The 18,290-nt window shown below is 41.6% G+C and overlaps 1 protein-coding gene across 1 annotated transcript; it reads right to left on the reverse strand.

The window, feature by feature from the left end:
• Positions 1 to 13,295: 13,295 nt before the first annotated feature.
• Positions 13,296 to 17,800, reverse strand: LOC149304450 (phospholipase A2 inhibitor and Ly6/PLAUR domain-containing protein-like). Its single transcript, XM_089479065.1, has 4 exons — positions 17,728 to 17,800; positions 16,426 to 16,575; positions 14,755 to 14,895; positions 13,296 to 13,516 (listed from the first exon to the last, which is right to left on the reverse strand). The coding sequence occupies exons 1-4, from the start codon at positions 17,798 to 17,800 to the stop codon at positions 13,296 to 13,298; spliced, it is 585 nt and encodes a 194-aa protein (XP_089335191.1).
• Positions 17,801 to 18,290: the final 490 nt, after the last annotated feature.

Raw genomic sequence — 18,290 nt, forward strand, 5'->3', positions numbered from 1 at the left:
GGGCTGCGTGCCCCCAAAGGTATGTATGTATGTATGTATGTATGTATGTATGTATGTATGTATATGACTCTTGATTATGCTCCCAGACTCCCTTGGCCAGCCTGGCCAGCAGTCATATTGGCTTCCGGATTATAGACACTGTAATCCACAGGTGAACACTGTGTAACACAATAAGAGCAAAGCCACAATACCCCGTAATTCCCCCATAATGATCCCCCACTAGTCCCTCAAATCTAACTGCCAAATTTAAAGTTTTGGTACAGTGTGGTGGCTTCAAAACTATGCAAACAAAATCCCCAAAGATATATAAATTCCCCTACCCACCCTAATAAGTGCCCACATGCTATCTTCAAATAGCATTCTCAAAATGACAACAATAATTCAAGTAGCTTCAATCTAACTGTTGCCATTTTGAGAGGGACTGCAGAGGAAAACAGAGGTATAGGCCTTGAAGGTGAAGCCTGAAGAGGGGTCTAATGGAGTGAGGAATTGGTGCACAGTCTTCACACATTTGCCCACCCCTAGTGTAATCCCCAAAATGGTTTTCCAAGTTCTGTTTTGCCCCAGAGAACATCTTGCTAGGTTGTGCCCATTGGGTTGGGTTTGTGTCTACAGGTCCCTGCTGTCTCTGAATGTCCTCTCATCTTCCCTTCTCGCTGAACCACCTCTGATTTCAGAGACTGTATTACCCCTTTCCCTTTTGCCCATCTGCAAATCTTTCAGGATTACCGCTATTTTCTTTCGCTGTTAGGTTGATACACATATTTTCAGCCCCAGTGCAGTGGACTTTGGAAGACGGGCATTCAGACGCGGTCGAAGTAAAACATCCTATGGGGCAAACGTATTTGTTCTCAAAGTCAGCATTGGGAGAATCTAGGAAACAAAGAAGAGAATGAAAGGATGGTGGTTCGCATGTGGAGTCTGTTGAGTTCACTGAGAAGGAGAACTTGCTGTTAGATGTTTAAAAGAGAACTAAAGAGAGCCCACCAATGTGGAGTGGACCTGCACCACAAGTTGTATCAGTTATTATTATTATTATTATTATTATTATTATTATTATTATTATTTCTATATTGCAAAAATGCATATCTGGGCACTCACAAGAGTGTCCTGATGGGTGTTGGGCTCTACCAAAGAGTATTGTCACTCCCTGGCTGATGTCCCAATGAAGATTGATTGCACCTAATATGCATTTATTCCCAATGTGTTTCTGAACCCTCCTTGAATCCCATTTGGAAGAAAGGGAGGATATAAATCCAATAAATAAATAAATAAATCAGCCCTGAAGCCCATTGCCTCTTTTCTGGCTTACTTATGTAATAAAGCCATGGCAGCCCCTTGCTGAGTATGGGCATTGGGAAACCTTTCAGTTTTGTATCTACTTATGTAGAGGTAAATACCATACTCAATTCCAGCAGTTGTTATTATCATCTTCACCCCACCTTTTCACTTTGGGACTTAATGCTGTTTAGGCAAAGAGGGAGCCCATATTCCAGATGGATAGACTCAATCGAGGAAGACAAAGTGGCCCTTAGTCCACAAGACCCGAGCAGAGCTGTTAAAAACAGAGTAACTTGGAGGTTTCTTATTCACAGGGTTGCCTTCAGTCCAAATCAATCAACAACAGCAAATACAAAATGGTAAAATTCAGATCTGAAATTCAGGGAGCGTAGCAGAAGACGATTACCTGGCACAATTAGGGCATTATTGCAGTCGCTGCTGGTGCAACATGCAGAACTTGAGGTCAGAGTTTTCCCGCTTGCAATGGTGATGCTAAATGCTGAGGCACAGGAATCCTTCTTTCCACACATTTGGAATGGTTTACTGCTATTAACTGTCCCTTCAGGTCAAAAGAAGAGCAGAAAGGCAAACAGTAAGTGAAAACACTCTTTCCTAGAATCTTTTGTCTCTGTATAATATGATTTTCTCTGTTCTGCGTCTCTCAGTTTTCTCCCATAGATTAATTAAAAGAAGGGTGGGTGAATATGTTTTCTTCCTAGCTCTCTACAACAAACTAAATCTATCATTTGATTTAAAGATCCTTCAGTGCATTTAAAATATTAACCCACTTAAACAAACCAGACCCATGCTATATGTAATCTTTAAAGTTAGTTAACAAGACCATTTAAATAGAAATGGATGAAGCTCAGAAAAAAAGGAAAGAGGTAGAAGGAACCTCCCCTCCCACGCTGCTGGGAAGCCACACAGCTGACTGCATATGTGGCAGCTTCACAGCTTTTTGGCAGCGCTGCATTTATATGCACCACACCACTGAAATGCCGAAAAGCTATGGCAGCGGCATCACCAAGGGCTCTCCTTTTCTGCACCAAAAAGGAGCAGCGTTTTGCTGCTTCTTGTTGGGCGCGAAAAAAAGCCGGACCGGGGCCACAGCATGCGGTTGCCATGATCTCAATCCAGTGCTCAAAGGAGTGGCATGATGTTGCCCCTTTAGGGCTGTCTGTTTCAGCTCCTAGTTTATGCTCAAACCACCATACCACACTGACTCTCTTCTCTATATGGCTACCCTAATAAAAATCAGGCTTCAGCTTTATTGATTGTTATGTCAATTCCTGATCATTCAAACCCACAAGGAAGACCAGCATCATGTAATACCTTTGCAACATTTTTAATAACAACCCATCTAATAATACTGTTTCCAGGAGGCCCTCCTCAAATGCAACCATGCTCACATAGAATCATGGCCACTCTCCAATTTATATGAACTCTGTTCCTTTCTGCAAGCCTATCTCTAACTTCTTGGGGAAGATGTAAAATTCTGTACATGTGTGGGTTTTTAGAAAAGCAAAACACTAGGGTTTCTTACCATTCAGTGTGCTCCAATCCATTATGCTCACACAGGCATCCTCGCCATTTGAACATGTCTGTGAACTAGACTTATTGGTTGCCTCATCAGTGACTATGCAACTAAAAGCTGGAAGAGAGAAAAACATCATTTGATTAAGGTGCTAAAATATTTTCCAGTACTGGACAAGAGATACGAAATATCAATCTATGTCAAACTACATCAAGTTTAAGAGGACCTGTAGTAATATCATCCCAGTATGTATTACTGTAATACAAACAGGGGGAGGGAAAGTGTAGACAGAGACCCCCATTATAACTGAAACCTATAGCTTTCCTACCTAACCTCTGCATAAATCTGGTAACAGATGGCATTCTGTTAGTGTAAGTCTACTTTTGAGAGTGGATGACTTTTTGGATTCTCTCTTCTACCCTTCACAATGACCAAAGCCTCACCCCTAGACTCACTGTTGTGCCAAAATAGCCTCCCTCCCGCATGGTCATTCCACTGCTGTTAGAGAATGGAGGGGATCACAGAAGTGCCCAACTATGCTCCCATAACCAAATGCAGACCAATAGTATCATCTGTTGAGACCTCCAGAGGACCCCAAAGAATTGTTCTGGAAGATGTCCTGAATCTACTGTTTCTCAAATCCCTTCTATCTTCCACCAGACATGGAATGTCGGGAGGTGGGAGATATTGCAGTGCAGTGCAACAGCGAGTCCTGATCATCATTGGTGATGATGGAGACATAGCAAAGCCATGCATATAGAACTCTTAACTTACTCTCGACAATATGGGATCTCCACAACTGTATGACTGATAGCCACAAATCCATACATTTATCAAATCCCTTTTCAAAGTGGTCTGACCTGAGGCCCCTCACATCATCTTCTAGCAGTGAGTTCCATACATACAAAGGCCCATATTGCATCAGACTGAAGGCCTTCCTTAGTCCAATATTCTGTCTACATAATAGCCAATCAGTTGCCCATAGCTCATCAGAAGGATACGAGTGCAATTGCTATGCTTCAAATGACATATAGTCATCGTAATGAATCACTATGGATGTCTCCATCCTCCATGAATTTATGCAATTCCAGTTTGAAGCCATTCCCCAATCTATTCCCCAACCATCCCACAGGAAGTGATTTTCAAGAACGATTCTGAACAGTTCTTGAAAGTCTCACCTCCTGTGGGACACTTGGGGAACGTATTGGCAACTGGTGGCATTGGCAGTGTTCTCGTGGCATTCCCCTGTGTGGTAAAATTGGTGATATCCCTGTTCTTTTCTCTTCCCGCCTCCTTCCATTCCCCAGGGCCTGTGCAATAAGCTCCAAAGTTTTGCCTTTGCATATCATGCATTGCAATAATGGGTTGCTGGCCATGTGCATTGACCATTGATCCACATATATTTCATCACAATGGTACTCAATACAGGGGTAACATAACATAACTTGTTAAGCTGATATTTACCCTACAAAGAAACAAAAGTTATATCTTGGCCAATATCAGTCAGTCCCTTTAAATAGGGGTGACAACTGCATTAGAGTGGAGGCTATTTGTACATACAAGCCCACCCCATGGCAAACCACATGGGCACTCTAAAATGAAACCAGAACTACTGTCATTTCCAGGTCTTTGGTGCAGTAAAAGGAATGGTAGCTTGGCCATCTGGGGGCAAACTGATTCAGGAAATTGGGGGGGGGGGGGAATTGGCTGGTGTCTGGGGTTTGGGAAGATGTCTTGGCGAAGTTTGATGGTTCATGAGCTGCACTTTTCTCATCTCTTCTTTCACACTGGTAAACAGACTTCTCCATTCTTTTGACACCAGTTTGCTCTCCCAGCAAGTTAGAAGATTTGGTACCATTTGTCCCACCACTCAATACAGCCACACACAAGTCCAAACAGAAACACTCAACATAGCAGATGGTTCTACGCTCGTGTTTTCCAAAATACCATCCCATGCTAAATATATTCTCTTACAAAATCTTTAACCATGTGGACCCACCACTGAACAATAGCTTCTCTCCCAATATGAGGGTTACACTCTTGAACGATAGATAGCCTACCTGGAGGATCAGCAGACAAAGCCACATCAAGGGTGGCTAGGAAAGGAGACAGAAGACATACGACGAGAAAAGATTTCATGGTGTCAGAGAGGAGGCAACGTTGGAATTAGTCCTGAACTTGAGCAACTCTTGAGCCCGAATTTCTACAGGCATTTTATAGAAAAGGAGTGCCCTTACATCACTAAGGAAGTTGTTTAGGCCAGCACCAATAAATTGAGATCAATGTTATGTGTAAATACCTGTAAAGAAAGTATGTGGAGAAGATTTTCTAGGACATAGCACTTTCTGCTGGGATTTGTGAGAGGGATGTGTTGACATGCGAAGAATTCCAAGAACAAACAATAGATTGTCGCCACAGCAGTGATGGGAGTTTTGTTTTGGGGGTTGTTTGACATTTATGCTTGTTGCAAGTGTGAGAGTGGTGCTCACCAGTGCTTGAAAGGGTTACTTTTTTCAAACCATAGCACCTCAAATCCCCCAGCCAACATGATCAGTTGCTTTCCTGAATCACATTCCCTGACTGTGAGGGCAAGAGAATGTGATTCAGGTCCCACCAACAGTACTATAATTTCATTTCCATTGCCATGGTTCCATCCCATGGAATCCCAGGACTGGCAATTCAGGGAGGAGCATTTAGGATTCTCAGACAGAGCACTGCAGTACAAACCTAACACTTCCATAGCAATTTATTCCATGGTAGCAAAAATTGAATAATAGTGCTGCGATTGTGTAGTGTGAATGGACCTTGCATCTGTGAAGGAACTGAAACAAGGGACATGGCTTCTTGATCTGTAAGGAACCATATTTAGCCATAGGGAGTAGACATTCATCCACGTCATGAAGACAAATAAAATACGTTAATCTTTATGGTGTCATTTTCCTGCACCAGGGTAACACAGCTTATCTCATCTGGTGAACTTTATTTATACTTCAGGTCATATGAGATCTTTCCCAAAATATTTCCCCCAGAAGCAGAAGTCTAGGTATCACAAGATCTCTTGCTTCCACTCAGCCTTGATAGCTGGTTTGTTGGCAATTGGACTTTTTGTCTTTTACGACAGTGAAAGAAATGTGTGTGGTTTTGCTGCTTAGCAATAACACTGTCACTATTATTCATGCCAGAGCTAGATAAATAAAGGCAGGGCTGTTGCTACTGGCAGAGTCAGTTGCAGGATTAGCATTATTGGAGACAAGCGGGGGATCTACACTGTAGAAATAATGCAGGTTGACACCACTTTGATTGCCATGGCTCTATCCTATAGAATCCTGGGGTTTGCAGCTTTGTCAGTCTGTGTAGCAGTTACAAATGTGTAGATCCAGCTTACACATCACTACCTACTCAGGGAGATGCTGACCTATATATTTACCTGTTTATATGTGCAACATATGTACAACAAACAAAAATGTGCAGTGGCATAGTGGTCTGCATGTTGGACCACAACTCTGAAGACCAGGATTCAATTCCTTGCTTGGTCAAGAAACCTATTGGATGATCTTGGGCAAGTCACATGCTCTCAGCCTCAAGGGAAGGCAATGGCAAACCTCCTCTGAGCAAATCTAGCCAAGAAAACCCCATGACAGGTTAGCCTTAGGGTCACCATAAGTTGGGAATGACCTGAAAGCACACAACAACAACAACAACAACAAATTGTGCTTGCTCAGAGTTAAACCCATTCCATATTTCTGGGTACTGGTCATTTAGTACTATTCACTTTATTAAAATAAACTGCGTAACGTGTTACACACTAGTCCTATTAAGATCTTCTGAAATAGATAGAAATAAATTTATTATTATTATTATTATTATTATTATTATTATTATTATTATTAAAGTGTGAGGAGGATGAGCACAGTAATCTTACTCCTCCATCATTACTCTTCATGTTCTGAGAGTAACAATCTGAAAAGGAGAACCTTCCCTACGTGTAGAAGCTCTCAATTTGATCAAGAACCCTAAAACAATCAGGGTTCTATTAGTTTATTTGTGTATCACTTTTGACATCATCATGAGAGGCTTTCTGATGCTGTCTTATCGTTAGCACTGCTAACAGCACCATTATAAATCTTGCACACATTCTCTCTCCCTTTGAAGATCCCTTGCAGATGGTGAGAGACTTCTAAAATGGATAAAAGAAAAGAATGCCATTCCTAAAAATATTTTAAAACTGGATTCAGTACTTGGGTTGAAAGAGTTTCCCCAGAGTTTGTTCCAATGCTCCCACTCCACACTGTTGAGCTCCATTTTCCCTTGGCAGCTGCGTACCAAGTGAGAATGGGGAAGGAAACATCATGTAAAGTGGTGCACTTAGGGCACCATTTTTGGGGGGGCAAGGAAGCCCCCCAATTCCCCTTCTCCCTATCCCCCCCCCCCCAAAAATGTCCTGTGAATGACTTAAGAGCACTCACCATGAATGATAGGAATGAGAATACAGATGAAGGAGAAGGCTAGGATTGTCTTCATGGTTCCTTTGACAGTGAAAGAGCAGGACTGGATACAGGAAACTTTGAGATCTTGGGTGCTGCAAAGAGATGTTTCATTCAGTCATTTCAAGTCAACCATACAAACCTTGCAAAGGTAAGCTTGGAAAGCTTAGTGTCTTATCCTACAACTCTTAGAATCCCACAGCCAACTTGGTCAGTGAGCATAGAAATTCTGGGCAAATTTTAGTCCAAAAAGGAAAGGGTTTAAAGCTGTGGCCAAACAGGTCAGCAATTGGTGACCCTTTAGTCCACTGTTGATTCCTAATGCAAACTTGGCCACCCGTGTGATACCCCTTGGTTCTTCCCATTGCCAATTAAAATAATTTGAACATAGATAGGCCACATTCAGTTGGCATGTTAGAAATCCAGTTGGCAATCCATTCCCAACCCATAACCCTTTACCTGGAAAACCTTTTACAGACCAAGGACATACATGTTTCATCACAAAGGCTGGCATTCCCAGGAAATTCAGTTGGTCCATGCAACCAAGTGTTGACTAATGAGTCAACATCCAACTGATTCAATGGCACTACTATATTCAAGACTAACAACAGGATTTAGGCCTGTGTTTGTTGATACAATTGTTGATACAATTGACATTCTGGGAAGAATTAGGACCCAAGGATGTATTAAAGGAGAGGGAGGAAAACTTTGAAACATATTTTTGGATTACAGTGCTTAGATACACACACATCCAGCCCTTTGCCCCAAGAAACTCTGATCGCTATACTCCCCAAAGGTTTCTTTTCCCCATGCTCATTTGGAGAGTAAAACAAAATCCTCTTCCTTCTGCCACATTCAAAACACTCTCAAAGTGCATCTCCACTGTAGAAATAATTCCGTTTTTGCAGAGCTCTGCCTTTTTTTCCCCCTAAAGCTTTTTCCATTTTATAAAACTGCTCAAGAAAATATGGGTAGCCATTGTTTTCTCTTCTCAGCCAATGGGCTAAGAATGCATTTAGTCCACAATGATGAGACGACTTGAATAGGACAGAACGGTCTGCCCTGTTCCTATGTTCCGCCTGCATGAACCAATGTGTTGAAATGATTTTCTAGATGTCTACAAAGGAAAACAACAACAATGCTGCACTATTGCAAGGGACGCCAAAAGGATTTCAAGAAGAGTAATGAGATCTTTTGAAGCTGCTCCACAAAACAGAACCCCTTCAAATGGACGTTGGGCTGATGCAAAGTTGCCCGTTGAAACTATGTTTCAAATTATGCTCCTTGAAGTTTCACAGCAAACAGTTTTTCAGTTAATATTTGCACTTCTTCTGGCACCAATAGGCTTTTGTAGAAGTCATCACTGTTACAAGGTGTTGTAGAAATATCATGTGCTAGAAATCGAGGAGGCATCATTTCCATTGATTTAACTCAAGTGACACACACTGAATACGTTTATTTATTTATGTGTTAAAGTATTTGTATATTTTATTTATTTCCTGCCTTTTCCCTGGCATCCGAACCAAGACAGCTCACAAACAAGGCTAAAACGACATAACAGTAAAAGCCTGACAACAAAGGCCAGAATCTTTTATCACAGTCTATACTATGTCCCTTTACCTATATTTAGCTATATTGCAGAAGCATTAAGAAGCCCTATTAGTTAGTAGCAAAAATGCACAATGGGGCACCAAGAAGAGTGGCTCAATGCAAATCATGTTCTACCAATACATATCAGCATTCCCTAACTAGTGCCCCAATGCACAACAGGAGTAATGCACATTGGTCCTAATGCATATCTGTTCCATTGCACATTGGTCCAAAGGTGTATTGGTCACTTTGTAGTAATGTCATGGCAGTCCCTTGCTGAATACAGACATTATGAAACTGCCCAGTTCTAATTCCCGCAGGCCTAAATCCACTTACAAAGATGTAAACTCCAACAGGATTCTGGACAAAGTGAAAACACTTTTAAAGAACCAAGTGATCACATTAAAATGCCATCAGGTTTTTACAAAGTCTAAGGCCATTTTTAAAAACCCTGAAAATAACAAAGTGAAGATACAATTAAAGAATTAATCATATTTAAAACATTATTTTTTTTTAAAAAAATGTCAAATCAGTTTTAGAAATAATAGTAGCGATGAAAACACAGCTCACACACCCCATAAAAAAGATTCACTTTCAACATTTGACCACTGAAAAGGCCAATCTCAAGATGAGGTTTCAGTAGTTCAAAAATCCACGTTTTGCAAAGTGAAAATTTGGCGGATTTGGAAACCATGCCGTTTTTGTGAGCTTGACCTGGAAAACAAAGTTTCATTAGGAGACATTGGAGAAGATGAACTCTGAAGGGAATGCAAACAAGGCAAGATGTTTGCACCTTCCCAGCTATCCTAGATGCACTATATCCATTTCAACTTACCTTTGAGAGAGAGACCTGGCAAATGTAATCCTCCCACACTTCCCTTTCCTGCCTTTTTATAGATATGATTCTGGATTTGCATAGGAAAATTATGATGTAGTTAATAACTAACGGAAATTTACTTCCAGAGTGGCAAGCAGATATGGAGAAGCTTATTACTTTCCATTTGATAACGCCTGTGAGAAGATGCTTTCAAACAAGGCAGCAATTTATACAATTGCCTTCTGACGGAGAAAGATGGCACCTTTAGATCCAGATCACACATGGTAGGTTGCCTGACTGCTTGCTGCAGATCCAAGGTACAGGTTTATTGATAAGTTACATTTATATGTCCCACATATAAATGTAACTTATCACAAGGCCACAAGGTCACCTGGTCAATTTTCTGACTCTGCGGAGTTTAGATTCTCCCAAGTTTGATTCAAGACTCTAACTATTGCGCTACAGTGTGCGCCCAGAGCATCGTAAATGCACCATGAAAGGAACTGAAGTGTGCCTTCAAACATGGAGCCACCATATTGGATGTGTCCATTGCTTCATGCTAGTCATGTTGAGAAAGCCCCATGCTGTATTGATCCAATCACTTAGGCTCCACAGTTTTAATTTTATAGAAATGTTGTGCCATTTTAAATATAACTTGTTGTGCATTTTTAAAAATCTACATAAAAATGTTGCCCCAAAATTGGGAAATATGGGGATTTTGTGGATTGGAAGGGTCTTCAAGGCTACAAAAGTTGTCCCCAGATACTTGTCCCATCTCTGCAGTATAGACAGGGGGGGGGATGTGATTTCTGTGGCTCTACTATCATGTCCCCCCACCCCTGGCATTATTTCCACCATCCTACTCCTTCCTCTTTGAGGAAATACTCCAAGTTGAGGAACTACTTATATGGAAAACCTTTCTTTGCCAGTCTCTGGCAACTTTTGCTTTCCGCTGATTAGGGTGCAATAAATAGAACCTGTCATAGCTTAGCTAAGTGGCAGATGCCTCAAACATGCCATCACAGGCACACCTTTGTGAGCAGTAAATATGACAAATGGGATCTTAACTGGAGTATTTATGGTATTTCTGATACTGAGGGCTATGAACAAGCCATGAAAAATTTTTACCTGTATAATCAGGCTTCCAAGTTCTTGAGGGTCAAACAACGCACTTTGATAAACAGACAGTGTCCAACCGAAGTTTTTTTTAACCTCTAAAACAGTGGTTCCCAAACTTTTATCCTCCAGAAGTTTGGGACTTCCACTCCCAGAAACCCCAGCCAGCTTGACCAACAGTCAGGAATTCTGGAGCTGAAGTCCAAAATATCTGGAAGGCTAAAGTTTGGGAACCACTGCTCTAAAGTAAGCACACATCTAATACAGGTTGACCAGATGTCCTGACTGCAAAGGAGGACAAGAAAAATGTCGGACGTTACCAAATAAAAGCTTAAAACACTAGTATCAATATAAATTCATGCTTCAAAAGAGTTTACCACATTGCTAGAATACCTGACTTACCCCTGCTGCCAAGTCTCATGTGGGATAAAGTTGGGTATTATCATATGCAAAATGCTACTGGCCAAGTGCAGCCCGGCTAACTTCCATCTAGAAGGTAGCCTCTTTTTAAAACTGGAAAGCTCCTGGCTTTGCAAATCAGCCAGTTGAGCAAGGCTTCTAGCTGGAAGTTAACCAGGCTGCACTTGGAGGGTGGCATCAGTGGCATTTTACATATGATAATACAAAACTTTATCCTAAATAAGACTTCAATGCAGCAGGAGTAAGTCAGGTTTTTTAGCAATGCGGTAAACTCCTTAATCATGTTCCAAATGGAGGACATTTTGCAATTCCTCCTGGACAGAAGGGTCAAATGTAGTACATGTCCTTGAGGAAGGAGGACATCTGGTCACCCTGTTCTACTATTGCTTTGTTGATGTAATGCAAGGATGGGCAACCTAGGACCCTGCTTCTGCTCACGTTCCTGGGCCTAAAATGGTCCGGTAATGACCCAAAATATGGTGAAAATGCATCCCTCTTGTCCCACAAAGACCACTGTGGATTTTAAATATCTGATTTCATTTTATTTTGCAGGAGCCTAAGTGGAGGAAACTGCTGCCTTCCAAAGGAGGGAAGGAGGCCCCTTAGCTTTCCCACCCCTGATTTAGATCATTGTTTGAAACTGTAAGGCGACAGTGTCATTAAAATGTCTATCTTGTAGGCTTAGTTCTGTGTGAATTCCATAGAAAATCAAAATATCATCATTATTTATTAATTTAAACGTTTATTCATATCCAGCCATTTCCTCAGAAATGGAACTCAGGACCACTTACAGAAATGAAAACAGACACAGATAAAAATGCATTTAGGGAAAAAGCATATCCAAAAAGTTTTTATTAAAATGCATTAAGCTATCATTGAAGTTTACAAAAACATATCCATTTAAAAAGGTGGCTTTCAGGGGTCAGATTGGCTACAGTTCTAGGGTAGGATCTCAGTCTTTGCTATTGGTTTCCTTCCATGCACCGATATGGTGCCTGTTGTTCTTAAAACGATTATGATCAAAAATCACCTTCCAAACTCTGTTTTGAACACTGGACATTTTCTCCAGGTAGACATGGATAGTCTTGTGCTATGACACAGGAGCAAACAGTGACCTCAATGTCCAATGAAGTGGTGAATCTGCTCCACAGTGTAACTTGAACTTTAAAGAGCTATAAAGATGTTGAATCTATTTATCTATTATTTTGTTTTACTTATATTCCATTTTATTCCCATATGGGACCCATTGCAGTTTACACTGCAAGTTAAAACAGAATTGCTAAAACAATGGACAATGTAAAACAATTGCCAAAACAATGGACAACGAGTATAAAAACTTTAAAAAGCATTAGGTCTGGTTTGGGTAATTCTTTCAAATTAAAAACTGGACCAGATTTACTGCTTCACTGATTTGGAAGCTGGCAGCCACTGTTGATGTAAAGGGCTTGTCTTTGTTAGCCTGCCTCCCTTTTACCTATCCAGTTAGGGCACTTTGATACTATTTTAAATGCCACGATTCTCTCCTATGGAAATGTAGGATTTGGGAAATATATAGAATTCTCTGCCAGAGAGTTCAAGTGCCTTACCAAACCACAAATCCCAGGATTCCATACCTCAAGCTATCTTCTTTGGGGGACTAGTCATTTCCCTCACCCTGCCAGGTACCATATATATGTCCATTAGTGACAATTGTTGCTTTCTTTCCTGAAAACATGCCAGAGACCAGCAGCCAATAGTTCAAGGACCACCAATGGTCCATGGGCCACCACTTTGAGTGGTGTAAGATGCAGCCATGGCAGTTCAATGTGCTACAGCACAGTGTCAAAAGGCTGTGTTGTGTGAAAGTGAAACCAGGACTTGCAAAAGCTTCAGCGATAAATTCTGAGTCATTTCTTTCACCCATAGCAGAACTGAAGCAGAGCAAGATAGATTTAAAGAGAGGCCAGGGGAGAAATGCAAAGTGTCCACCTATACTGTCCACGTACATTAACCCTTTGTCTGACTGAAGAAATCCAGAGTAGAAAAGTCCATCAGAGGAAGCACAGTGCCTACTTTAGGAGACAATTGTCACCAGCAGCAGCATCCAAAAAAGACCAGAGAGCATAAAGACAGAAGAGATACTTTTCAGGGTCTGGCTGCCACTGGCCTGGGAACTTGTGTTGGTAGGGGTGGGTGCCTTAGCCCTTTGCAGCTTCACAATACTGTAGACACCATGCGGCAGAGAAATCTGTAGTGGTAGACGGAAAGCATTCACAGTTTCTGTGGCACAGCCTTCTGCAGCAAAGAAAGACACTCTTGGAGGGATTACTGGAACAAAGGAAAAGGGGGGGGGGGGTAAAGAAACCTTTAGCATTCCAGGGATCTTCAATCGTTGAACCTTTTCCCCCTCCCGGATGGCTGCTCTCATTCACATGCACTCATCACAAGACCTGGTCTATCACATAGTCAAGGCCTGGGAAAGTTCCTTTTAAGGGGATTATACCCCCCAGAATCCCCCAGCCATCCTGACCAGGAATTGCTGCTCTGTGAAAGTCATAAGGAACTGTTACACAGGTTGTATCTGGGTCCACATGGCCAGAAGGTTTGCTCTGTTACCTGTCAGTGGTTCTCCATTTTTGGTCCTCCAGATGTGAAATATCTGTTCCCTCTACCATTACAGGGTGAGGAATCCAGTCTTGGTTCTACAGCAGCTCCTCTGGGTTTCCCCAGAGCTATCCAAAGCTGTTCCCAATGTCAGCTATTCCCCATTAGGTATGTCATTCTTTGCTAAATTACTTCTCGAAGAATCAACAAGCGGGGCACAGGACCCCCATGAAAGTGGGGGGGAAACCTTATTTTTTACCTGAGAGAACACCTCTCCAGAAAACTTTAGGTCCTTCAGCACAACTCTGTGGCCAACATCTCCTGGAAGCTGAGCACAGAATTTTGCTGGAGGGCCTACAAGTATTCTCTCTATGAATTTGTAGGTTCTCCAATGCAACCTTTGGCAAAAGTAGACCATAGAGTCATGTGGGAGGACCTAAAGATTGCTAGAGATAACATATTAATGAAATCTGTGAGCAATCAAATCCGTAAAAGTCAAAGATGCCAATGTGGAGAGCCAACTGTACAGGATTTATTCTATGAAAAACTTGCATGTGGTTTTTGAGCACATTTGTGTGCAGTAAATAGCATTTTCTCTATGTAAAATAATATGTGTGTGAATTTTGCACAGAATTTCCCCAACTGCATTGTTTTCTGCACACAGGCACACATCCCAAAAATTATAGGTCATGAGAAGTACTTTGAATTATGATCAGAAACAGACTGGCAACCAATGAAACATTTGGAAGAAGGGAGCTGTGTGCATAAACAGGCATAATGAAACCCAGTAGGATTCACAAGAAAAGGCACCTAACTCTACACAAAGGAGCATATAGTGACTCACACACTGAAAACATACAGACACACAATATTTGCACAGTTTAGTTTCTATCCACACAATGTTTCCTTGCCAGATATCCTTGAATTACCTCGTCTTACAAGGACCCCGGATGCACTAACACAATACGTTTCAAGTCCTGTGCATGGAACTGTCTTAGCATTGCAGGAACTGTCTGTATCACTGAAACATGTTGGGCACTCGAGTCCATTCAATGTAGTGTTGGCTAGAACTACAAAGCAAGGGACAGTTACGAATGTTAGAAAAATAGGGATGAGATCAAAAACCACAAAACAGAGAAGTGCTTTTTTTAAATTGGGAGGAGCAGGAAGGGCACTTTTATCATGGAACATGCAACATCGCTGAGCATAGGCTGACATGCAGGCAGGGCAAGCATAGAACAAGACCCAATAACATACTATCATAAGGCAGAGCAGCAAGTACAACAAGGGTAGCAAATTCCAGGAAGTATGAGAAGCAATCCCATACTCTTAATAGTGAAAGCTCTTGGTTCCCATGTCAGTGGAGTAGTAAACCCACTTCCAGTTTTAGCCTAGATTGTAAAGCAGAGGTGGGAAACTGTAGGAGGCTGAGTACCTATTAAACTGCCAAGAGATCTTGTGGGGGCACACTACCCCAATGTGCACCCTCCAAAAAATAAAATTAAAATCCATCAAATGCTGTCTAGGGAGTTTAGTGTTCATCTCGCCACAGTTCTAGCCCCTCTGAATCGTTTAAGGCTCAGAAAAGTCGCTTTCCATTTGCTTCCTCTTATTTAAAAAGTCTTATCTGAGCATGGCCCAAAATGGTCCAGGGGGCTGGAAGAAACATGTCCAAAAATGTCCACCATTTGCCATGGAGCACATTTGTGGGAATTGTGGCGAATTTTTTGATGCCCAAGGGCTGGGGGGGAGCACAACTTGCCCATCCTTGCTTTAACTGAGCTATCCAAGGTGCTGCAACTGTTTTCATGATAGGGTTCAACCTGTTAGATTTGGACCAGCACCTGGCACAGATCCATTGCCCCTCCTGGCACAGAAGTCACCATCCACTACTCCTGTTCCTTATTTGGCTGCACGCCACACCAAAGTTCCCACAAACTTTGTTCATCGAAGGTGAAAGGGTACGAACTTGTATAATGCTTTGTGCTCACATCTAACAACTTGCCTGGAGAACGTGAAAAAGTTATTTTGGGAAACATTGGCCTGTTACAGACAGCCAAAATAAAGCTGCTTCAAGTCACAGTGGAGGTATGGTGTTTCAATGATGCATGTGTCCGAAGAGTCCAGAAGCCACACCAAAGCCACGATCCAGTCCTTAGGGCTGGAGCGGGGCTTTGGTGCAACTTCTGGACTCTTAGGACACATACATCATTGAAACACCATACCTCCACTGTGACTCGAAGCAGTTTTATTTTGGCTGTCTGTAACAGGCCATTAACTCCCAGAAGATTCCAGTTGGGCATACTACTTGGCAGTTCTGGAAGGTGTAGTCCAAATACAGATTTCCATCCTTTTCCCCATTCATATTGCATTTTAGATGATAAACTTGAGGGTCAAAATCTGTCCTGTTTGTTTGTTTTCAGCTTGTAACCTACACTGGGAGCCTTTTGGGGTTTGAGGTTTAAAATGTTAGCAAGGGAGGGAGGGAGATTCTATCTCTCAAGCAGGAATGGAGAAAGCTCTAATATTTGACTTTGACAAAGCAGGAAAGGATAAAACCGGGAAGAATACAGCTGTAAAATTTGACTATGTACACATACGTGTGTAGTTGTTGTAGTTACACTTGTCTTCTGAGCAAAATGTTGTGTTGGACTTCAAATATTTTCCTTCCCCAAGACTGATGCTGAAGAAGGTGGACAGAATCCCAAAACTCAAACATCTTTTGGAGTACGTTGCTTCCTCTGTACGGCCTGTTTTAAAAATATAGAAATAGCAGCCAGCAAATTTAGTTTGGATTATTCTTTTTCGCACGTCAAACTTCCTTTTCACAAAGAAGCCCCAGATTTTCAGTTCGATCATATAAAATAAGCATTTAAGAGACAAGGAACTTCCCCCATCCAGAAAAGTCGCCCACGGGACCATGAAACCTGACTACAAATCACACTTTCCACTTAAAACGATGTTACCTAGTGTGTTTTCTTGCACCGAAGTTACACAACCACCGCCATTCGTCTGAACTGTGCAGGTTTGGCACTCAGTGATATTACTACACTCTTGGCATGTCAGTTTGTCTAAGGATAAAAAGAAGAGTAAATAGGGCAGTTAGATAACAACCTTCTAACCTCTGATAACTTAGTTCTGTAAGCTGGCTACCATGAGATGAATTGCATTGTCTATCAATGCGCCAACCAATGCGCCAATTTTTCACATCTATCCATCTATATAGGTTGCATCTCCCTTATTCAAAATGCTTGGGCCCAAAAGTGTTTTAGATTTCAGCGTTTCAGAGTGGATTGTGGAATATTTGCATGTATCTAGTGAGATATCTTAGAGATGGGACCCAAGTCAAAACTTGAATTTTTAAAATTTCTTTTGTGAACACCTTATAAATATAGCCTAGCGGTAATTTCATGCACAATATTTGTTTAAATAACTTTGTACATGAAACAAAGTTTTGTGTGCTTTGAACCACTAGAAGGCAAAGATGTTGCTATACCCAATATTTAATCTTGGAATATTTTGGAATTTGCAATTCAGAATTGCAGATAAGGAGACTCATTTTCAATGGGGCTTTCAGTGCTCTTCGGACATATCCTGCACTGTATTTTGGGGTCTTCATATTTTCATATCTCATATCTGGAGATGTTTTTGAGAGTTCAATGACTTTTCAGGAACACGAGGTCAGGTTCCAGGGGGAAAGTAACATGCCTATAATTTTCCTTATCTCTGGCATATGTAAATGTAAGTGCGCCACCGGCATGGCTTCAAAAACTCTTAGCATTAGCTCATCACCACATATTTAATCCAAATGTGGGAGAAGAATTTTTTTTTTACTGTCCAGCCTTAAAATGTATGAAAACCATTTACAGAAACCCATTAGCCTGGGAGAAATTTATTTTTACCATTGACATCTGCAGCACCAGCCAGAGTCAGAAAAGCCAAGAACAGGCAGAAGACACAGGAAGCAGACATCATGCTGGCGTTTTCACAAGCATGTGATACTCTCCTATGGAAGGTTGTGAAATCTATGTTGGAGGGAAAAACAGAACACATAAGCCGACACAGAATCATGCAGTTGAGGAAGCTGATGATGAAGCTGTCCATAGCTGTACCCAATTGCCCAGGGACAATGATAACTAGCAGCTTTCACATCAATGAGTTAATGAACCTACTTTGAATTTTAGTCCACATTTTAGAGGAGCTACGCAACATAGACTCCCGCCATAAATGCAGAGAGAGATCCCAGTGGGGTTCAGGAAAGGAAGAGGCACTAGGGACCACACTGCAAACAAAAGATGGCGAATAGAGCATACCAGGGAATTCAAAAAGAAAATCAGCATGTGCTTTATAGACTACAGCAAAGCCTTTGACTGTAAAGATCATGAAAGGCTATGGAATGCCCTTAAAGACATGGGAGTGCCAACATATCCAACGGTCCTAATGAATCTATACTTGGGACAAGAGG

This window comes from Sceloporus occidentalis, unplaced genomic scaffold (assembly GCF_023333645.1).
Source record: "Sceloporus occidentalis isolate IW3139 unplaced genomic scaffold, rSceOcc1.0.p SCAF_13, whole genome shotgun sequence".
NCBI lineage: Eukaryota > Metazoa > Chordata > Lepidosauria > Squamata > Phrynosomatidae > Sceloporus > Sceloporus occidentalis.